Source organism: Erithacus rubecula (assembly GCF_903797595.1).
Source record: "Erithacus rubecula genome assembly, chromosome: 2".
In the NCBI taxonomy this organism is placed as follows: Eukaryota; Metazoa; Chordata; class Aves; order Passeriformes; family Muscicapidae; genus Erithacus; species Erithacus rubecula.
Window position 1 is genome coordinate 4,950,933 of NC_136685.1, and position 23,598 is coordinate 4,974,530.

The 23,598-nt window shown below is 43.7% G+C and overlaps 2 protein-coding genes across 5 annotated transcripts in view; one reads left to right on the top strand and one right to left on the bottom strand.

Moving 5' to 3' along the window:
• SUPT3H (SPT3 homolog, SAGA and STAGA complex component) overlaps nt 1-1,021 on the bottom strand; it is a 252,787-nt gene extending 251,766 nt beyond the window's left edge. Inside the window, exon 1 of one of the 2 annotated variants that reach the window (XM_079298425.1) lies at nt 664-1,021. The gene's annotated coding sequence lies outside the window, so the exon portion shown is untranslated. The remainder of the gene's footprint in view (nt 1-663) is intronic. The other variant, XM_079298424.1, reaches the window with a different exon arrangement.
• The window catches only part of RUNX2 (RUNX family transcription factor 2), a 214,806-nt gene that overhangs the window by 38,709 nt on the left and 152,499 nt on the right, over nt 1-23,598 (top strand). For 2 of the 3 annotated variants that reach the window (XM_079298412.1, XM_079298414.1), the window contains exon 3: nt 19,581-19,864. In XM_079298412.1, coding sequence (XP_079154538.1) covers nt 19,581-19,864 — 284 coding nt within the window. Of the gene's footprint in view, nt 1-19,550; nt 19,865-23,598 lie in introns of those variants that run through there. The other variant, XM_079298413.1, reaches the window with a different exon arrangement.

Sequence of the window (23,598 nt, forward strand, 5' to 3'; positions counted from 1 at the left end):
GAAAAATCACTTACAGCTAGCACAAATAAACATTTTTCTGGACTGTCAGTCTAGGCTTTTAACATTTGCCAGTAATTTCTGTAAGGACTAATATTTTCTATACAAAACACTATGAGAACTTTCTGGCATATGAGGAATACTATTAAGTTAGGGTATCAATGTATGTATCCAAAATTCCTCATCAGGAATGAGCAGCCTAATTCATAGGATTCCAAATAAGGATTCCAGTCAGGGAATCACCACACCTGGTCGGGCAAAATAAGTAAAATCCATTTCCTCCAGATGAAATCTACAAACTAGTCACATTTCACAACATCAGAGTAAAGCGAAGAAATTAGCAACACAGTGTACTGCAGGCTAAAGCTCAGCCGCTGTCACATAATTTTAAAGAATATTTTTCAAATATTATATCTAAAAAAAAGTCCTAGGAACACCTCCTACTTTAGTTGCAAAACCACAAAACGAAGAGGACAGGGCAGGGAGCAATGTAACACTGAAGGCCAGCAGAAAACCCCGCGCCCCCGGGCCCCGCCGCGCCCCCGCCCCGCAGGTACCGCGGGCAGGAGCCGCCCCGTTAATGCTCCTGAAGGCCCCAACAACGAGCAACCTCACTGAGTTAATTAACAGCAACACTCTAATTGCGTGCCCTCTCTGGTGACTCACTCAAAGGCTCACCCCTGGATGGAGGGATGGATGGATGGATGAGGAGGTTGAGATGTGCAGGGGAGGAAGGATGGAAGGAAGGAAGGTGGGAAGCAGCTTGTGGTGCCCGGTCCCCCCCACCCCGTGTGCGGACAGCCGAGAGGGGAAAGCGAGGGGCAGGCACTGAACCTCGGTCCTTCCCCTTCACGCGCTGCCTGGACCGAGGCGAGAAACGAGGGGGACGGAAAAGCAGCAGCGGCGGCGGCGGCTTCGCGCTGCTCCCCCCGCCCGCCACGGCCGCTGAGGGAGGAGGGGGGGTAAAATGGCGCCGCCCGGCCGGGGAGGAGCCGGTTCCGCCACAGCGGCCGCCCCGCAGACGGAGGCGGCGGCGGCGCCTCCCAGGGCGCGGGGAGGAGCCGGGCTGAGGCGGGGCCGCCGCCGCTTCCTCCCGCCCCCGCCGCCGCCGCCGCCGCGCCCTCGGCCCGCCGCTCGCAGGATCGCCCGGGGTGAATCCCTGCGAACATCTCAAAGGCCGGTGTCTGCAGATTGGTGCCGGCTCTTTAGGGTGGTGCGCAGCCACAGGACGAGAAGTGGCCATAAAATGAAACGCAAGTTCCACCTAGACATGAGTAAGAGCTTCTTTACGTTGAGAGTGATAGAGCACTGGAGCAGGGATTTTGTGGGTGTCTCTCTCTGGAGACATTCTAAGCACACTCGGACAAGTTCCTGCTCCAGGTCATCCTGCATTGTCCGGGGGTTCGGCTGGATGGTCTCCAAAGGCCCTTTCCAACCCTAACAATTCTGTGATTCTGTGAATAACACAATCAGTTAGGTTGGAAAAGACCCCTGAGATTATCGAGTCCAGCCTATGACCAGTCACCAGCTTGTGAGCCAGCCCGTGTCCCTCAGTGTCACACCCAGTCTTTCCTTAAACACCTCCAGGGATGATATTTCAGGTGCTGCCTGATGAGCCAGAGCCACCTTTTCCTTCCCCTCCAGCAGCAGGCATTGCTGGAGGGCTCCAGCGCTGCTCTGAGTCCAGAAAGCCTGGGGATTTTGGGACAGACAGCTGGGTCTCCCTGCAGCAGGGAGGTGAGGGCGTACACAGGGGTTCTGCACCCTCATCTCTGCAGCACAGCCTCGTACAGGTATTCAGAAAGAGCACTTCACTCTACAGCAACCTGTGTTCATCTTTACTCCTGGAAACACCAATGGATCCTACTACAGCAATGCCTATTTGTATTATTTCAGCCATGTCATTAATAGTTCAAAGCTGAGCTGGGAGGTTTAGGCTGGACATTAGGAAGCGTCCCTTTACTGAGAGGGTGGTCAGAACAGGCTTATGGAGAGGAGCTGGTGCTCTGCTTCTCTCAGTGTATAAGAGGCATTGGGACAATATCATTATGCTTTAACTTGGTCATGCTTTAACTTTGGGTAAGTCCTGACATGGTCAGGCAGTTGGACTGGATGATTGTTGTAGGTCCCATCCAGCTGAAATATTCTGGTTTTGCTGTGCTGATTCAGTTCATTGGTGTGGTTACATACTCATGTTTTCCTCTTGATTCCTAGTAATGGTGGCTTTTCTCATCCTATATCCTGCCCGCTCAACGGATTGATGGGGAAGGGCATGACCAGATGAGCTGGAGCTTTAACCCACCTTTCTTTTCTTTTAACGTTTCCTTCCTCTTTTCAACCTTTTCTTCCATGGACACCTTCTAATAGTAGATTTCTGTGAGTTTAGTTTGGTTGTTCTGCTCATCACATGCGGGTTTTTTGGGAGACAGACTGGTGTGTGCCATGGTATAAACTGGAACTAATAAATGGGACCAACAGAGGTAAATGGAGTAATCATTAGTGCTTTGAAAAAAAACCTTAGTTTTCTCAAAAGTTTGTGGTGTGTATAAGTTCAAAAGTTAGGCTCTTTTACTTTGCCCTCCTTAGTCCCCTTTTAATCCAAATTCCTGCCTACTCACCAAACAGGATTAATATCATTTTACTAGGATTCATTTTAAGAAACTGACAGCTTGGAGACATTGTAATTTTATGTAAATCTCAGCATTTTACTTCTTTGGGGGTCTGGATTTAAAAAGAAAAGGAAGAAGAAAGCTCTGGCAACCACTGAAGTGATCTTAATACTCTAGGGACCAGCTGAATTCCAGTTTAGTAGAAAGTAATCTTATTTTCTTCTTCCCCTAGCTGACTTCTGCTGCCCTTACTTTTTTTTTTTTTTTTTTTTTTTTTTTTTTTTTTTGGCTACCACTCACTCCCAGTCCTTCTTGCTACTTCATATAAACATTCTGTCAGTCCCTCTGCGTTGCTTCCTCCCTGTTCCCACCTCCCACATCAGCCTCAGAAAGACAAGGTGATTCTGCAACTCGCTGCCGAGTGCTGCCAGCCCCTCTCCCTTCTGCTGCTTCTGCTTACAATTATGGAAGTCAAACGGATACCAGCCTGAGCACTGACAGCAACAGGGCAAAACACCAAGATATTATCCTGGAGAATGGGAGGCCTCACTCTGCTGATTCTTGCCTGCACAGCAAAGTCTTAAGTCATTGCTATGAGGAGGATGGCCTGAAAAGTTCCTTCCTGTTACACATTTTAAAATATCTGGGCAACCCTAGCCAAAGCAGGATTATCAATAAGCATTTTCCTGGCAAAAAGGAGAATCAAAACATTCTGTCAGGTTATGAAAAGTACTGCAGAAAAACTTGAGGTGACTCGAGTTTTTAGCCAAATTCTGTGATTTGTCAGAACCCTATATTAAACTGAGAAAGGCAAGGCAGCATATTACTGACATCTCTATGCATATCTTTATATATCTTGGAATTGAGGACAGAATAATATCAGAACATAGAAAAAATAGAGAAATTACTGTGCCAGTTCCATATGTAATTTTAATATGGGAATTACTGGGATTATATGGTTGAGCATGTCCAATGTGAACTACATAACTTCCAGGAGATGGATAGAGGCAGTGTGACTTGGTGAGGTGCCTGAAAAAGCACTGACAGAAACATTTCCTGACAAATTGTGCTGCTCTGCAGAACCCTTTTGCCTGCAGTGAGAGGTTACCAGTTCATGAGGGATTGAAGCTCCTGCCCAATGATGATTCCCCCTGTTGCCACTTCTATAGGTGAGAACTCCTGGCAGAGTAATTGAACAAGACAGATATCTACTGGTTACAAAATCCAAAGTCAATAAGAGAAAATCTGCTACAAGACAGGAGGAAAGAACACTGACATGTCTCTTCTAGTACTGTGCCTTTGTCTATCTGGTAAAAGTGCAGAGGCTGCTCCTAGCTCAAGTCTGAATTCTTACAATACTTGCAAAGAGGGGAAAAAAAAACCATGATCAAGTTTTTCTTATGTTTTATACAGAACCTAAAAAGGGCACAAAATTGTTTCCCCCTTCTCAGGTCACCTTTCAGATCATGAGGTCATTATGAACTGTCTCAGCACTTTCACAAACTGGAGTCTGCTCAAACCATAATGCTTACAAAGTTTCACTTTGAATAGGCCTGATTTTCTCTGTCATTTGTTTTCACTTTTTATTTCTCTGCAGAACATAAAAAGTCAGAAAAAGATTTTATTTTCCCCCTACATAGCATATAATTTACATCAATCATCCCAGGAGGTCAGTACCACTGGGGTGTCATTTAAATACAATGAATATAAAGTAATGAAGCTCTTGCTGGAGTGGATGGCCACAATTCTCGGAGAGAGAGAGAGTTTCCAAAGCATGTGGAGAAAACACAACGGGAGACCGAGTGAATTCATCACACCACAAAAATGTCTCCATCCTGTCGACAAAGTCATTAAAGGAAAATGAACCATTGTTACTCTAGACGCTTGCATTCCTTCAGCATAATAACCTCAGTATAGAAGCATTGGGGCAAAGAGAATTTGCACACACAGGAGAAAAAAAAATTCAATCTATTAAAAAAAAAAAAAATCCAGATTATGTAATGAAAGAAATCCTCCATGCTCCAAAGAGGAGACGGAGCCTCTGCAGAAGCCACAACTAATAAGGAACCTTATGCAGTGGTACAGGGTGGTTTCTTCTCCTCCTGCCAACAAGTCAAAGTAAATGCCAACCCAGACATTTTTTTTTTCAGATAACCCACAAATTATGTTCTCCTTCAATTACACGAATGTTTCTACCCTTTGCTGATCCATAGCCATCCTGGTTTTTAAGATCCCTTGTTGAGATTTCTCCAGTACCATTTCCCTTTTCACATTCATTTACTTCCAGTATTTTTTTCAGTTGCCACTAAAGCAATCTGTGAGGAATGCAGGGATTAGAAAAGTTTACCGTGTTCATTTTTATTTACTTTTTTGGCAAAGAATGTCCAAATAAGAGAAACTGTCACATGTCTACAGTAAATCATAGCATATACCAGTTTATGAAAATAGATTGTACTTCTGTGGATCTCCCTCAAGAAAATACCACTTTAAAGCCAACCACCGTGCAACCCCTGGTCAAAAAAGGTAGCATTAGAAAGCTGAAGCAGAAATCCCTCCTTTATTGTAAATTATTCCATGGTGAGGCAAAGGCCTCTTTACCATAGTAATTAAAAGAGAAACATACTAATTAACATACTACCTTTAATTGTCAAAACCATATAGCAGAGTAATGGATAGATTGTTTTTTTGTTGTTTTTTTTTTTTTTAATACAAAAGGACTACCTTGTTTTAAGCAAATATTGAAAGGGAAATCTGTTCTTTATTTATTTTTAGTAGCTGCATATGAACAGGGAACCTACTAAAAGGGGGCGAGCAAGCTACTGAGGAAACACATGCCAGAAAACACCAACTCATACCTGTTAATTACAGCAAATATGCTCACAGACAACAGCAAGAATGCTATTTATCCATCATTTACAGCCACTGAAGCGCAGGGAAAGGAATTGGTTTGCTGGCAAATATCCCAATTAATTGGGCGTGCTATTTATTAGGGTGCTGATTAAAGTGTACTCTGCAATATAATAGTTGAGTATAAAGTTGCCAACTCTTATTCACTCCTGGCTTGTTGGGATGAAAGCAGGGGAGCAGACTAGCACAATATGAAAATAATTATGTATTCCATGCCAAAATGGATTTTAAGCAATTCCAATGGCTGGAAATTAAAGACCTGGAGAGACAGAATTAGGTAGCACCATGATCTTGAGGACAGAGCTTTGCTTTGTGTAATCCTGTTGTGACCAAGACCTTCAATCTGTAGTAGCCATTTTGCACCTGTATTAACACAGAAGTCAGCCCTGTAGGCACACCCTTAAGTAAGCAGTATATGAATTAAATATAAACCAAGATAAAAGCAGAGTTTTGTTCCTGAATCAATGCACTTGAAAAAAAACTACTTTAGGGGCTCCAGCCACTGACTCCTCCAATCAGCTGACCTGAGACTATGCCTTAAATAGTGCTTGTTTGCTGTGCCCCTTTCAAAACCATGGCTTCCACAGATGAGGCTGGGAGTTGCCACACACAATCAAGGAAGCACATGCTAATAGTTGTATATGTTATCTGAAGTAATGCTTGAGGTTTGATCTCAACCAAGATAACCACCAGAGCAAACCAAAAACACGATTTGTAGCAGCAAAGAATTTCTCAAGAAACTTCCTGAAGCACATCAAGAGAGGCTCATCACCACTGTAATCACACCTGCCCATCACTCTGTCTGTCCTGCCTGCCAGCATTTCTCTGAAACCACTGTACTGCACAAAATGCACAGGCAAGGTAGCTTAAACCTGACTGAACCAGAAGTGTACTGATTACCTAAAACCAGGATGTATTCTGGAAACTACAAATCAGGAGCAGGTTTCAATAGAAACCCAGTCCCAGTGCTCAATGCAGGCAAGAAACCAGTTCCTCCAAAAGCAGACTTATATGTTTGGCCATTAGACTTGCTCTGTAGAAGCCACTGACTGCATTTGTGAGGGCTCAGCTCAGTTATCCCATATCAAGTCCTCTGGGCTGGGTTGTCTCCCTCCACCTGCCTTTCCAAAGCACCTCACACAGATCCTGACTCAGATGTGCCAGCTCCACAGCTATTTTTTCAGGTAGCCCAAGGCAGCTGTAATGGCATTGGAAGCTTATTTTTTTGGCAAATGAATTGAGCCTTAGATCACTATTGAGTATCATGGTAGCTTAAATAGCTAGCATAAATATAAACAGTTACTTTTAGTCAACCAAATTTAGGTGTCTGAACCTGGAACTCAGCTCTTCTCTAGCTGTCATTTGTCCAAGGAAAATAGCAGTTATATATAGCTACTTTTCACTTACATTTGATATACAAATTGGAGTATTATGTTGCTTGAGTAAAATTTGAAGGTTTCTGAATCCTTTGTATCCTTAGCAAAAACACATCTGGGTCATTTGCCAGAGAGAACAGGTGGGATCCTCAGGTTAACCATTTCCAAATGACATGGTCAGATTATTATGGACTCCAAACATAAGCCTTTGGAAGGCAAGAATTAGCCAGAGCACTGAGCATTCTTCTGCAGGAAAAAAAAAAAAAAAAAAAAAAAAAAGTAAGTAGGGGACATTAGTTCTTTCTGGATTGCATATTCATATAATGAAGGTTTCCAGAATCAGTCCATTCAAAACAGCAATTTCTTGAGATGTAGGAATAGAGCCAGCAATTTGCATCAAATTACTTCTGGACTGCAAAATAAATAACATCAGCCACAGGTTGCTAAAGTTTTAATTTCCTTAATGTTCTGAAACAAATTCTTGTTTTTTGACCATGCAGAGCAGGTAGAATGATGAGTTTATGGTTCTGTAACACTTCTTATTTCTCAGGGTGGGTGCCCAGTGGTGGTAATCTGTGTACATTAGATATGAGATACAAATATATCAGAGAAGCTTTTTTTCCCCCCCCTCTGAATAAATATTTAAATATTTAGTGCCAAATTCCATTGCTAAACATATGAACACAGCTCTCTTTGAGCTCATTGGACTGATGCATGTGTATCTAAGGGCAGAACTTGGCCCTTAGGTTTTAGATTTTAGCACCAAGCTTCCAATGTAAAATAACGTGTGATCTGTAAAACACAGGAAAGCAGCAAGACCTGGTTTTAAAGGAAGGGTACAATTACATATTTCCATTTTTCTTTTGGATAAGAAGTGCTGCTTTCAACAGAGGTCCTGGGAATATCCTTACCTCTTCCCAGACAGTCTTCCTTTTGTATAAGGTGCTTCTCTGGCAGCTTTGGTCATCCCTGTAGCTTAGAAGCAGAGCAGGATACTTTTTTATTTCTTTGCAACTTCTCTCCAATTTCTATTCTTCCAGATTCAACTTAGTATCATGATGGAAAATACAGAGCCATTTTAAAATACACTTACAGTAACGATTTAGATATAGTTTTTAAATCATTAAAAAGCCAGGATGTTGATTTTAAACTATAGGCAGTGTGTTCAGATCAGCCAGAGGATATACCCAGTCAACCTTTCCAATGAGCCAATATTACAGCTGTGATCAGCTAAAGCATTTTTACTGGGAAATATCTATGGAGTGCCAAACAGAGCTCTGGAATCAGAAAAGACTCTTTCCCTATGCTTGCTACCTCTTTTATCCCTTCTTTTACAAGCATTTGTAAAGTGTTTAGATTATTGAGTTTTGTTGGGGTTTTTTTTGTTTGGTTGTGTTTTTCTTTTTGTTTTTATGTTTTGTTTTTATTTTTATGTTTTGTTTTTTAAGGCTTACATTTATCTAACACCCAGGGCCAGGAAATACATGGAATGACTGCATGCTACTCATGCAATATTGTGTGACAGGACATGCAGTGTGATAAAAACCTGTACCAATGCCAAAAAAAAAAAAAAAAAAAAAAAAAAAAAAAAAAAAAAAAGACAATGACCAAAAAAACCTCAACTAAAAATAAAGAGAAAAAAATCCTCTAAGTGTAGTGATTGACCCCTATGAAATTTCTCCAGGGTTTCAAAATTCTTCAAAAATTGCTCTCTCCAATCTAATAGAGCTCTGTATTTTATTGTTATCAAAAAATACTCAGACTGTTTTCAACTCTGAAAATGAACAGTTCATATATTTTTGTGGGTTATGTAACAGTCAGGATCTTGTTGGAATTAAAGTTTTTGAGGATGGAAAGCTTTTGGAAGATTTCTTATGAATTTCAGTGTCTACCTTTGATTCCTTTTCTGTGGTAATATGCTAATGCTAATGGCATCCAGCACAGCAGAGAAAGATCTTACACAGTTTTAAAGTTTTACAGATGCAATTATAAGTGAAAGTGGACTGCTAGCTTCCTCCAGTCTTTTTTAAATCCTGCACAGATAGACAGACAGACAGACAGATTAAACATTAATCCTTCTAAAAATGTTGCTCCATTTGTGGCCAAAATAGCATTTTGTGGCATTTATTGCAAAGGTCAACTAGAAGTTGTTCCGTACAAAATAGCATCTTCTTTTATCCACTTGAAAAATAACTTCTGCTTCAGTTTCCTTCCTCATATGCCAGCTTATTCTTTGCATAATTGCAAAAATAAATATCATAGAAACAGAAAACCTCTCATACAATCCACTTCTGTTGTGATGCTTCCACAGAGCTGGTCAATTATTAGAGAGTATCGAAGGAATAGAGATACCCTACCCAGTCTAGCTTGGCAAAATAATTTCTTATGTTTTTTCACATGGGCTCAGAAGAGTGCATAGTATGTGAAGACCCTACAAGATTCAGCATGATTTATTATGTCAGCAGCCTCACATAGTGAAAGATCTGATCACTTACTTACAGCATCAATATTTTCTTCCACTAACTGTTCTTTAAATTACCATAATCTTTGGCAATTGGCTTGTGGCCTTCAATTCTGTATTGATGTAGATGATAAGTATGTATTTAATGTACATTAAAAGTCCTGCTCATCATCTGACATCCTGCAAATGTACACCAGCACAGAAATTTTCAGGCCATGCTGTCAGAGAGCCCTTTGCACTATCCCAGGTTTACTGATTCAGGCCCTTTTGGAGCATGGAGATTTTGTTAGGCGTGTACCTGCCCCAGAGAAACAACGTGTTTCTGACAGCTGCTGTCAAAACACCCACCCACTCTATAAACATCCTGGAGCAGGGTTGAAAACAACTGCTCATCCACCGTGGGCAAAGTCAGTGAGTTCAACACCCATTGCAGCCAATTCTTCTGTACACTCCGAGGCAAATCCCATGCAGGCAAATTGTCCCATGAGCCCTTAACAGAAAGCAATGAACTTACCTGACCTTGTTCACACCAGTGAGGCAACTTCTTCTACTTGTACTTGAGTGGATCTGAGGGTGGAAAACTATTTCTAACACCCCTCATCAAAAACAGGTCATTCTTCTAGAGAAGGCAAAGCCTCAACAACATTACAGGCCCCACATGCTCAAGTGCAGTGGGGTGCATTATGGACAAAGGATCATCACTCAGAAAGGCATTTACTCATTTTAAATTCAGAATGCTTTTGTTGTGGAATGTGGAATTAATGAAGTTAGTATTGATCATTTCACATACAATAGAAGAAAATATGCAAACACGTGTTCATCTATTAAATCAGGTACACTTAATAACAGCACAGTTCCTCTCTCACACCAGTGTAAATCAACAGGGGTAGAGCCTGAAAGCCACAGAGTTACTTGTACATGAGAAACACATATTTCTGTAGACATACCTTCTTCTTTCTTCTTCTTACTTAGTTTATATGATTGCCTTAAACAGTTATGTCTCTACTGGACATAGAACATAAAATGAGAAGAGGAAGGGGAGCATGGAAGGAGCATGATGATGGGAATACAGGGTGAGAAACCAGGAGAAGCAAAGTGTCTGTCCCATGCTCATTTACCCTGAGATACAGAGCAAACAGCTTTCAGACTTCTTAAACTTTCTGAGCACACTGAGAGCTCTCTGTTAATTTCAGATGTGTAAAATGCCATAACTTGCCAGTAAATAGAGCTGGGCATGCAAGTGCATGCATGAAGATAACATATTAGTTACAAGAATTATAATTGTCCTGTCATTATCTTTTCTTTCTTTCCTGGACCAGAGTGAATGTGCCATAATCTAGCAAGAATCTCATGATAAGTAATGTTAGAAATAGCGTTTTCTTTCTTTTTTAGCTGCCAACTGTCTATTTTAGACATAACATCACCCTTTACTGTAGGATTCCACATAAAAGCAACACGAACAGTAACGTCTCTAAGCAAGCATGAATGATTGGCTGCAGATTCTTTACCAAAAAGGGAGTTTATTTACTCCACACAGGTCATAAATTTCCTTAGAAAAACTATCAGTGGTAATCTACATGTGGTGTTTAGTAAATAGAGCTTTCCTCTGCTTTCCTCAGTCCATGTTCTTCAATTGTCAAAAACAGTAGAAGACGTTTTTTTCATGACTAAAAATATAAATTATTCCAGCTCTCTAAAATGTAGGGGAAATAATGAGCTGAAAGACTTAACATGTTCTTCACCAAGATGGTCATTTGGACGTGGAAATATGAAAAGATGAGGTGAGTAACTGGAAGCAGAAATTAGCTGAATTCTTGCTTCTGCTTCTCTTATATGAAGCAGTGTATTATTCCACGAAGACTCTCATTGAAATCAGTGGAGCTGCAGACAGAATAAGCATTTTCTTTCTTTTCTTAAGTTAAAAAAAAAAAAAAAGGGGGGGGGGGGGGGGGGGAAGGAGGGTGGATCTGTCTTTTCATGTAACGGGCTTTTATCTGCTCAAAAATCGCGCTAACCTCAGGGTGTCAAGCACAGTATCTTTGAAAGCATTCCAGGGATGGAAAGAGCTCCTCTATCTTCTCCACTACAAAGGAAAGCTTGGTAGTAATGAGAGCTGCCATGGTCTTCCAAGAAAGGCATTTCATCTGCTTTGCCCTTTCTGAGGACCTGTTGCTTGTTCCTCCTTGATACTTCCAGGTTATGTCATTCTTCTTATATTTCAAGTAGGATAACGTCTAAGTGACTGTCTTTGTTGTGAGTTTTGTGAGAAGACAGAGGATTCTTCCTTGCTTTTCAATATGTGCATTTAATAAACTGTATAAATATTTATATGGTAAACTAGAATAACAGGTTTTGGTATTGCATCACATAAGCTCCTAATATCTTAATGCTCCTAATATCCCAAGGTCAGAGAACCTTGTTCACGTTTGAATGTCTACTGTTAATGGTGAAGATTTTGATTATTCTTGATCCTTCTAGGGCCTGACCAGCATTTGAAACAAATAGTTTAGAACTTATCATGCTTATCATAACTGAATGATGAAGTGTGTTGTGAAAGAAATGTCCAGAATTTGTACGTGGCTATTTTTTCTGTCACTTCAAAACAGACTACTGAAAAAAAATCTGTAGAGAACTTTGACTTCTGAACTAAGAGGATAGAGCCAGATTTCAGCCTGTAAGGAATTTTTATGGTTGAATTATAGACTTCTAAAATATGCAATTTAAAACTGAACTGCTGACAGTCATTCTGATTATATTTTTTATAAGCTACTATTAACTAGGATGAGACCTTAAAGGAGGAATAGATCCCATCCCTATCTGCTGACTCAAGAGTTTCTTATCCTTTCCTCTAAAACAGTGCAGCCTACTGTCAGGGACAATCTTGGGCAGACTTGACTGACTACAGATCCAATCCAGTCTAGCAAGCCCAGTGCTGCTATGGAGGCTTTGCAAAATTCAGCTGCCAACTCCTCCATCTGTACTGAGCACGCGCGAGAAAAACCTCAACAATTTTCAGCAGCTTCTAACTCAGCCAAGTTCGGGTGGATCCTTTTGGTCAGGGACAACAAAAGGAGCTTATCTGCTTTTTCCTCCTTATTCCTCTCCTACTCAGTAAAACTTCCCATCCCAGCTCTGAAACAGATACTGGCCTGAAATCTTTAAATGTTGTAAAACAATGTGTTTTCTCTTCATGTTGATCTTAGAAGCAGCAAAAGTATTTCTGCTGCAAGTTTCCAAAAATTTCAGCTTGAGGCAGACTCAGGATTGAAAAGATCATCCTGAACAGCTGAAAATTGGCAGCATTATTTGAGTAAAAACAAGGTCTTATACTGGAAAGTGGTAGACAAACTTAACTGCAGATAGTGCTGGCAGCTTCACCTATAACATTTTTTCTGCCAGATCTTTGTCTTCTTTACTAGAGAGAATCATTCCTGTGATGTTTAATGTTTTGTCACCTGTCCTTATCACTTGTTTTGGGACTGGCTCCTGTGACTTGGCTGCCAATTCCACAACACTCAAGGGATTGCTCCTGTTCTGCCCCCACACTCAAGGGCTGAAGGCCACACCTGATGTGGGGCACACACATATTTCTGCTAAGATGTATGCTCAGCATTTTTAGGATTACATTATGTCACACCAAATATATGATTATTTTTGATGCCCTGGTCTGGCCTGAGTTGAATTTTCAGGGAAGAAAAGGCAAAAAAAGCTTTTATGGTCCTCAAAGCATTGGTTTGCTTTGTCCATTATGCTTGTTCAACATTTGCCATTAGCATATGCTTCCTTCAACCTCACTCCTTTAGACTGCACCATCTCTTTCATAGTTGTCTGTTTTCATCCTTTTTAGAACAAGCCTGTCACTATTCAGTGTTTTTCTAATGCTTCAGATTCAAGTACTGTGTTATTAACAAAGAAATTTTTTCTTGCCATCCATGCTATTGAAAATAGATTTACAATGGGAGTCAACACCATTGCAACACTGAGAGAGTAAGTGCAAGGATCTAGTGCTGTGCTTGTGGTTAGAAACACTAAAAAACCTCTCCCACTCGAGACTGACTTACATCTTGTAGTATCTCCTGCATGAGCTTTATGGAGTTTATATCTGGCCAGAGAGCACTTCATTAGACTCTTAAAAAACAGCATGCAAAATTTAGGGACTCTGCAAGGTTCCAGATGTATAAATCCTTTTTAATTACGGCTGTATCACCCACATTCCCCACAGTTACTCAAGAGAACCAGTTTTCGCTAAGGTCAACAGAAAAAATAACCGTGAAGTTTCTGGCTCATGCTGCTTTTACATATGCTGAAATAAGGAAAAAAATAAATTTAAGTTATCATTTTTAATCCTTTATATCTCTAACACAACATATTGATTTCATCTGAGTTCATCCAAGGAAAAAAAAAACCCCACCTTTTACTCACTCTGCAGTTAATTAAACTGGAAGGACAGTTAGTGGAAAGCTGGTCTTTCCATGAAAAAAATGACAGTTTTTCCAAACTATGAGGACCCTAACAACTTCCTACAGCTAATTTTTAGTTTGTATTTTGCAATCAAAAAAGAAAAAAATATTTGAGAAAGACAGGCCATACATTTTTCTAATGCTACTACACGTTCAGGTTTTTAGTGCCAGAAAGCACAGGTCATACTTTCTCTTTCCAACACCATTACAAGATGACAAGTAGGCCGACAGTTATTCTTCATCACGATGATGACATTGTCATTTGCTGCTTTAAACCTCTCTGAAATACGTGCAATCCCAATGGGGCATAAGAGGCTGCAGACAGGGAGGGAAATGGGAGAACTCTACAGTAGGACCCACACCTAGGCTTGCAGTCCTTGCTTATTAGAGAAGCAGAAAATAAATCATTTAGGAAAAATACAGAAGCAGTAATTGTTTACTTTGTTGTTTGCACAGCCCGTGTTTTGCTGCGTGCCGTGGAAAAGCCAACAGTTTTTCAGCAGGGACAGGGCATGTTTCCTAGCAGATTTCCAAATTTTTTTTCATGGTATTGCTGGGTGCTGAGCCCTGCTCAACTTTGGACCTCTGAGAGTTTAACACGTATTTTTTCTGTCTCAAAATGTATATGGGTAGTAGTTAAGACCACATTCTATACTGAAGGAAAATTTGCTAAAAGTCTTGTCTAAGATCCCAGAGCATTCAGCATCAAATCCCGAGACAGAACACAGGAGTCTCAGCTCTTAGTGCTCACTTCCTACTAAAAATGCTGGAGTAAAAGTAAAATTCTCTAGTTCATTTTTTAAAAATGTAATCCTTTTTTAGCCTGTCTATCAAATCTTTATGCTTTTTTTTGTATCAGGGACTAGAAATGCTAAAAAGCAGTGCACGATGCTGAAATATTAAATGTTTTCAACTAATTTCAGGACACAAACAATCTTTTATCTGGGCTGTAAATCAGTGGGGCAGGGACACAGTAGTTAAACAAACCATAGTAGTCCATAGTCTGATTAAGAATGCTGCTGTTACAGAACTCATTACCACACGCCTACTTAGAAGACCAAATAACGTGCTAATCTAGAGTTACTATTTGTCATACTTAAGAAAAAGCAAAGAATAGCTGGGCAAACAGTCAACTTCCAACCAAAGCGAAAGTAAAACGCTGCCAAGAGACACTGGAGCTTATCTTGCCCCTGCTGAAATGAATGGAAGTTCGGGCAAAACCTGCTCTAGCATTAAGTTTACTTAAGTTCTCATATTTTGGCTCATTGCACACTTCCATGAGTGAATAAAAAACTTCGGGAAGGTAGATGTTGGAAACAAGAATATTGGCAATTCTTTCACTATAGTAATAATTGCTGACATTGCTGTAGTTGCTCTTGCTAAAAATATCAAATACAATAACAAACCCAGTGAACCCATTCATTTATTCCCGTTTCACAAAGGCTATTTACACAGAGAAGCTCAAAATAAATTCTGTGTTCATCGTATTTGCAGCACATTCCAGCCCAACAAACTGGCATCGAAACTATTTATTTAGGGAACATCATTCAGGTTAGAATCTTTCATGTCTGATAATTATTTTTATCTTGAGCACCCAGTACAACAGGAGTGTTCTGGGCCTATGTTTTAGAAATGTGACGATAAACAAACTCGGTACTCTTTAAAACATTACCTTTTTGTCTGAAAGCAGTCAAATTATGGCTGTATTTATAACACACCTAAAAGTGAAAAAGCTAGAAGACAATTTAAATTGCAGCAAGCACGGCCATACTAATGAAAATTCGATATTGTAAAGTGGGTCTGAAGGTGTTTGTTAAGATATAACTTGCAGCGCAAGCACATTTTTTCACCAACCTCCTACAATTCTCTAAGATCTTAAAATATGACCCATTTTGCAACCAGTGCTAAAATTCCGAGAAGTTCTGAAATAAAACCCGAGGAAAGCTGAGCAGCAGGGTTGCTCTCCACTCCAGCCAAATCCAAGCCAATGTTCCAGATTATATATATCATAACATGAATGACTTCTTCTGAAAAATCCCATCCAGCTTTTATGTAGGTCCATAAACATTACTGGTACTTTTATTAATTTGTCCATAACCGTTTAAATAAAATTCTAGAGCTCTGAGCCCTGATCTGTTCCAGACTGTAGTAAGTTCCTGTTAAATGTGTAAATGTTCAGCAGAAAGATATTTTTGCACAGAGACTGAAAATCAGCTGTGCCAGATACCTGAAACTTTGTTAGGGCACTCAGTGGAAAATTTTATTTCGACATTATAAATAACCCTGGACTATTTTAAGTGACCTTAAACTGGTAGCTTCCAATGACTTATTTTAGTTTATCCTAATTAACTTTTTATTTTATTTTAGTAGGAAGAGAGGTGACTGTAAAATTTTTAGTGTGACTAATTAAAAGTGGAAACGTATCTTCTTGTTTGAAATGAAATAAATCATGATTGTCAGGCCTATATAGCATTTGGATATAAAACAACTCTTTGCCTTCTTTCTAGCGCATTTGGAATGGCTCTTTGGGAATGTATTAGAGCCAGCTAAAGAAGGGGGGAAGGAAGCCAAAAGAATCTATGGACATAAATATTTTGCCAAAAATAAGCATGAAAAAATATATTTTCTGTATCACAACCACAGCAAACCAGAGCTTTTGCATATATACTAATCCCTATAGGTGATGAGTAATTGTGCCTTGGAAACGCCTGTGGCCGCTTTTGGGGAAAAGCAGATCCCTGTGGTTGTCGGGAGAAGCAGAGCGAGCTCGGGAGGGGTTTGCAGCGCTATGCACACGGGTCGCGTTTTCTCAACGGGATAGAAAACTTACAACCTTGGGCCGGGAAAAGAAAAGGAAAAATAAAGAAAAAAAAGGAGAAAAAAATAAAGAAAAAGAAGGGGGGGAAAACACCTTGAGGAAATAAAAAAGTGGAGGGCACAGATCCCTGCGAGACAGTGGGCCGGGGTACCGCTCTCCGCGGGAAGCGTGGGAAAGCCGCGGAGGGAGGGATGGAGGGATGGAGGGATGCAGGGGTGGCTGCGCAGCCGGGGCGCGGAGCGGGGGCGGCAGCCGCAGCCGCAGCCGCAGCCGCGGTGCGCGGAGCGAGAGCTCTCCCCTGTGACCGATCGGCGGAGCTTGCGGGTTGTGCTGCGCTCCGGAGCCGAGCGGGGCAGCAGCCGCGGCCGCCTCTGCACGCACCTTCCCCGGGCACAGCCCGGCTTTGCCCCGGGGAGGCAGAAACCGGGGGCAGCGGGGCAGGAAGGCGCGGGGGCAGCGGTGCCGCCCGCAGGAGGAGAGCGCGGGGGCGAAGGAGCCCCGGGGGTTCTGGCAGCCCCGGCAGCCGCGCACGGACACCCCGAGCCCGGCTCCGGAGCGCGGCCCCGCGGGGCTGACCCGGCCGGCCCGGGGCTCGGAAGGGCTCGTGGAAAGGCCGCATCCCCCGCACCCCCAGCGCAGACACACACACACACACAGCGCCCCGAGTCGCACACAGGCGGCGAGCAAGGAGCACACACGCAGCGCCGACTTTTACGAGAAGGTGGAAGTAGCAAGTCGGAGTAAAGCCTTAGAAATTAGAGGGCGGGTTGTGATAGGCTGTTATCTGCGCGGGGAGGCGGTGACACTTTCATACCATTGGGTATGTAAATGGTTTTTAATAAGATCTGCCCTTTTTTTCTTTTTTTTTTTTTTTTTTTTTTTTTTTTTTTAAGGGAGAAAACAAACCAGACTCCCTTTACCTTAATAGTCTGAAGGGGGTTTTATAGCTTTCATTCATTCAAGGAAATAGTCTAGGCTTTAGACTACCGGAGACTTAGCAAAAAACTCTTTGGCACCAGATTATTCTTTTTTTTCTTTTTTTTTTTTTTTTTTTTTTCAAGCAAGATTTTTCAGGCTTTTTTTTTTTTTTTTTTTTTTTTTTTTTTTTTTTTTTTTTTTTTAATTTAAACAAACAACCCCAAAGTGTTAATGGAAAAAAACCCGGAGAGAAGTGGAGATCGGAGACCGTCTCCTGCTCCCCCCCTTCCCTGTCCCTCTCCCCGTGGGTGAGAGTTTCTTCTCCTGGGGGGGATGCACATTGGTTTATTTATTTTTGAAGGCTGCAAAAGTCTGAGGATTGAAGCACCACGTGCTGCTGACTCTCATCAGCATAATGATCGCCTTAGCCAGAGAGTCCTGTATATATAAACCACAAAAACCTAATCATTAGAAATCCCAGCCTCCAAAAACCACATTCAGGACAAAAAAACTGTGGCGTGGGTTTGTTATTTTTTTTCCGGCTCCTTCATCTTCCCCGACCTCAACTTCTTGGGACCCAAAAGAAGTTTGTAACTTTTGGTTGCTTTTTTTCATAATTATTTTTTAGCCCGATTTTCCAGAAAGAAAAATAACTCAAACAAAACATTTTAATGATTTTTTGCTGCTGTTGTTCATCAAGGGCGGAAAAAAAAGAGCAAGATTTTTGTTCGCCTATTCAACTCAACGGACTTGGATCCAGCAGCGAAGGACCGGGCTGCACCGAGGCTGCCTTTTCCTAGAATTTGCTTGGTCAATTTTAGAAATCAGCCTAAAGAGGGGTGGTTTATTGTTGTGTGATTGTTCTTTTTTTTTTTCTTTTCTTTTTTTTCTCAACTATGATCCCCGCTTCTTTTTCTCTGGGAATCCGAAAGTTCAACTCTTCTTAAGTCCTGATCCTCCGAAAGGAACTAGCTAAAAAGCCTCTTTTAATTATCCGCCCAGTGACTTTCCTCTTCACCCCAAAAACCCAGTAACTTTGCTTCCCCGACGAAATCGCTTCGGGAGCGCCTTTTTTTTTTTTGGAGGGGGGGAGCCAATTTTCCCAAGCCCCTTCCCGAGCTCCCGCTTCCTGAAGCCAAAGGCAATAAGCGGGGGAACCCAGCGGCTCCTCGCCTCTGTCCCAGCGAGGCTTTTTGTTTGCTCCTTTTTTTTTTTCTTTCTTTCTATTTTTTTTTTTTTTTTCCTCTGTGTGTGTCCGGAGGAGGAAGATTTCTTCGGAGGAAACCGGGACGTTCCCCTGAACCCCCCCTCTCCTCTCCGCTCCTCTCCGGGGCTGAGTTACGCTACGATTCTGGCGGCCACCAGCAGCAGCAGCCCAGGAAGCTGAACCAGCAGCGAGTTCTACTTCTCCGAAGACAAATCTTGGAAAATCCGAAAAGGAAAAGAAGACGGGGAGGGAGGGGAAGAAAAAAAGGAAGAAACTCGAGCACTTGAGGGAAGAAGCGGTGGCTAGAAGGAGGGAAAAGAGCAGAGAGACTGTGCGAGAAGGAAGGAAGGAAGGAGGAGGAGAAGCAGCAGCGCTTTGCAGCTGGGCAGAAGCCGGGACCATGCAGTTTCCAGCCGGGCTGTGCTGAGAGGGGCAGCCCCGGACCCACCGCCAACCTCTGCCTCCTCGCTGCTCCAGGCTGCAGGCACCCCCAGACCGGCATCACCCCTCGCCCCGTCCATCTTTCTTTAAAAAACAAAACCAAAACAAACCAAAAACAGACTGAGATTTTTTTTTTTTCCGTGCGTTTAATCCGCTCCTTTTTTTTTTCTATTTTTTACCTAATTTGCTTTTTTGCCCCTTATTCTCACCCCTCCACTTTTTCATTCACCCCTTTTTTTCGCTATATATATATATATTTTTTTTTTTTTTTTTTTACAACCCCCACCCCCCACTACACGCCTCCTCTACCAGCGATCCCCTACCGCTCCCCCCCCCCCGCCCCCCAATTCGCTAACTTGTGGCTGTTGTGATGCGTATTCCCGTAGATCCCAGCACCAGCCGGAGGTTCAGCCCCCCCTCCAGCAGCCTGCAGCCCGGCAAGATGAGCGAGGTCAGCCCGGTGGTGGTAGCCCAGCAGCAGCAGCAGCAGCAGCAGCAACAGGACGCGGCGGCCGCCGTGCCCCGGCTGCGCCCCCACGATAACCGCACCATGGTGGAGATCATCGCTGACCACCCCGCCGAGCTGGTCCGCACCGACAGCCCCAACTTCCTCTGCTCCGTCCTGCCCTCGCACTGGCGCTGCAACAAGACCCTCCCGGTGGCGTTCAAGGTGAGACTCCCCCCTCCCGCAGCCGCCGCGGCCCGGGATGCTCCCCCCGCGCCCCCTGCCCTTCCTCCCGCAGGGGCTCCTGTGCCCCCCACCCCGGCCCGCAGTGTCTCCGGTGATCCCCGTCCTGCAGGAGCTTCTGTGCCCCGCAGCCCGGAGGGATTTCTCTGTGTGTGTCCCGCAGTTCCAGCCCCCAGCCCCGTCCTTCAGTGCCTTCTGTGCCCCCCGACCCGCGGGGGCTTTTGTGTCCTCCCCCGGCCCGCAGGGACTTCTGTGCCCTCCCGGCCCCCCTCCTGCAGCATCTCGGTGCCCCAGCGGCCCGCAGGGGTTTCTGTGTGCCCCCGACCCCCCCGCCCCCGCAATGTCTCGGGTGGTCCCTGGGATGCAGTGCCTTCTGTGCCCCCCCAGCCCTGCAATGCTCCCCGTGTACCCCCATCCTGCGACGCCTGCTGTGCCCCCGCCGAGCCCGGGAAGCTTCCCTGACCCCAAGTCCTGCAATGACTCCTGTATCCCCCCCCGCTCCAAGTGTTCGAATCTTGCAGTGCCTTCTGTATCCTGTCACCGTCCCGCTGTGCCTCCCGTGTCCCCGTCCCGCGATGTCTCGGAGTGCAGCCCCCGGAGTGCCTCTCACCCCCCTCTCCCGGTCCTGCCGTGCCCCCCGTCCTGCTGCGCTTCCTGTGCCCCGCAGCTCTGCCCCCCTCACCTTTGCTGCACCCCCGGTGCCCCTCTGCTCTGCCCCCCTCACCCTCGCCGTGCCCCCGGTGCCCCGCAGCTCTGCCCCCTCACCCTCGCTGTGCCCCCGGTGCCCCCAGCTCTGCCCTTCCCCCCTGCACGGCCCGCATCCCCAGAGCATCCCGTTATCTCCATTCCCGCGGGCACTGCCGGTGTGTGCCCCCCGCAGCCCAGGAGCACCCTGTGCCCCCCTGAACATCCCCCCGGGAGACACCCCCTGCCCCCCACAGTCTCACTCCCTGGGCTTTTTTTTTTTTTTTAAGAAACCTTTCCCTCCCTGGGGAAGGAGGGATTCAGCCCTCGGCCGGAGCTCAGTGTGGCACCCCTGCACCTCCAGAAACCAGCCCCTGACCCACGGGGTGCCCCCTCCTCCGCTCCCGGGAGCGGGTCTGGAGGGTTTGGGGTGGCTCCAAGCGTGCGGATGGTCAGGCTGGAGAGCAGAGTGGGATCGGGGCTTTGCCCTCCAACAGCCCGGGCAGAGATGGGGCTGGGAAAGGGGGACACAGAGCACCTGGAGAGGGGGACACGGGGCCCCTTCACTTCTCCTGGTGGACAACCGAGGAAGTGGCTGCCCAGAGACTCTCTCCTTGGCAGGGTCGCACATTTCCATAATAAATCCCACCCCGCCCTGCACTGGGGATGCTGCTTTTAATTTTCTGTCTCTATCCCCATGGCGCGCTAATGAGAGGAAACGATTTTAGAAAAAAAAACCTGTAATAATAACAACAGTAATTGCGTGCTTTAAAGCGAGCCCATTCTCCTCCTCTAGCAATATTTTCAAGTGTTCCCCCTGGAGTTTTCCTTCCCGTGGCTTTTGGTAGGGAGGGGGCAATGGCTGGGGTGTCCCCAAGTGCCTTCCAGAACAGGGCATGGGTCAGAGTGAGGTGAGGTGGCCCTGCGGGGTTCTCAACATTTTCCTGTGAAAAATAACACACCTGGAAATCGCTGAAAAGACAGAAAAGTTTGGAAACAGTCTCACCCAGCGCGTTCCAGAACATGGCCTTTTTCTTGTGTTTCCCGACTGCCAGCCGTGTTATCATGGCCGTTTGTGCGGGAATAAATAGCAAAAGTGGTTGAATGAGCCTCTGGTAAAGTGAGTGGTGATAACGATGGGGGTTTGCTTTGGAGATGTTGCGGGTGTGCGGGTGAGGCTTGGCTGAAGAGTGCGTGGGAACAGCTTGGAGAGGCTGGAATTGCGGGAGGAACCCTTTGCACACAGGGCCTGCTTGTGCGGGATGCGATGGTGGGGATGAGCAGAAATGGCAGGAAAATGGGGTGTCTTTTGACTCCATGGCTTGGTGTAGCACTCAGAGGCTCTCTGCATCTGTATCCCAGTGATTCTGATTCAGAGGGGCTGTGGGGTGAGGAGGAGGAGCTTTCAGAGATTGTGATTATAATTTAATTGAGCGCTAGATTAAGTTGGGGTTATAGTTACTGTTTAAAGCAGGGACGCGGGAGCTGTTGCATTATTGTGCTCACGTTGCTGTTCCCATTTGAGGTGTCTGAGCCTTCTCCTACCTCACAGCAATTCAAAGGATGCGGTCGCATCTCATTAGAATAAGGGAAAGATCTAAACTAAATATTAAAGTATTTAGAATATTATTACAATAAGAATGCTTACATGTGTTGGAAAGGTAGGCAAAGGATTAGACTGCTCTCCAATCTTTTTATGCTCATATATATGTATTTATATGTGTCTTATATGTGAGTCCTATGTTTGATTGCTGACATGGAGGTGCAGATATGACCGAATTTCAGATTCATCAGAGGCACACATTGCCCCTTGCATCTGGCTGCTGTGGGTGCATCTGTGTTTTCATATGCAATATGCACTTTATAAAATATGCTAAAATTATATATGTCCTTCTTTACCTGTAAATTAATTTGAAATTCACTTGAAATACTTACGACCATTTAAAAAATCTATTTCATTTTTCAAATGCAACTTGCATGCAGTTGCCCAATAGTTTTAGACCAAAGGAGCTGCGTGTATCATACAGTGAAACATTTGACTGTGTTACAACAGAATGGGAATCAGCTCTGAAAGGGAAAAAAACAGACAGATATGAGCTATAGAAATCTCGACTAAACAATAACTTGAAAATGAAATAGCTCACAGACAACACACTTTGTGAAGTTTTATTGGCAATAAATAGTATGTTGATGATAATGTTTTGAGTGGTGTGTTAAGTGTGTCATAATTCTCTCGCAGCGATCTCAAGCAGAAACGTACGCTGGATATAGCACTGTTTTAATTTAAAAAAACAGATATAAATCATATGCAGGAGAGGAAGTATGTTATAAACAGTGCTGGGTTTGATTATAATTTTTTGAAATAGTGTTGGCTTAGCATTAGGTTTGAATTTTAAGTATTAATATTTGCACACACTAGGGAGGGAGTCCCTGTTGTGTGCTCACTAAGATGATTGTTAATGCAGTCTGGTTTTGTGAGGGAGAGTATTAGTTGAGTACTTGTTAATACAGCTCTAGCTATTAATATTCAGAATAAAATAAATGGATATTGTGCACCCAGGTCCAAATCATATTCACTTCTTAATCTCAGTAGCTGGCAATACTTTATTGGAGTTGAGTCACCAGAATTTGGCCCCTCTGTGGGAGTTTCTGCTGCAAGTTATAGAGACCCAGATTGCCATGTTAGTAGTGACTTCTGTATGATGCTAATAGCAGCAGAGAATGTTAGTGGACCTAAAGGCAGGGGGAAAGTGGGATGTGGAGTCTAAAACATTTCCCCAGTAGCACCACAGTAGTTCAGGGTCTGTCAGCATTTCCCTCCAAACCCCAATTTTCAGAGTTTATAACTCAGCTGTTTTAAATAGCTTCAAGCTGAAACCTGCTGTATAAATTGTCAGCCCAGATGTAGATTTGAAACAAAAAGTAGCGCAAATCAGTTATTCTGTTTTAAGTTACAGGACACTGAAATATTTTTAATGGTATCAGATGCTCTTTTGGCAATGTCTGGGGAAAGCATTCTCAATACAGAAGAT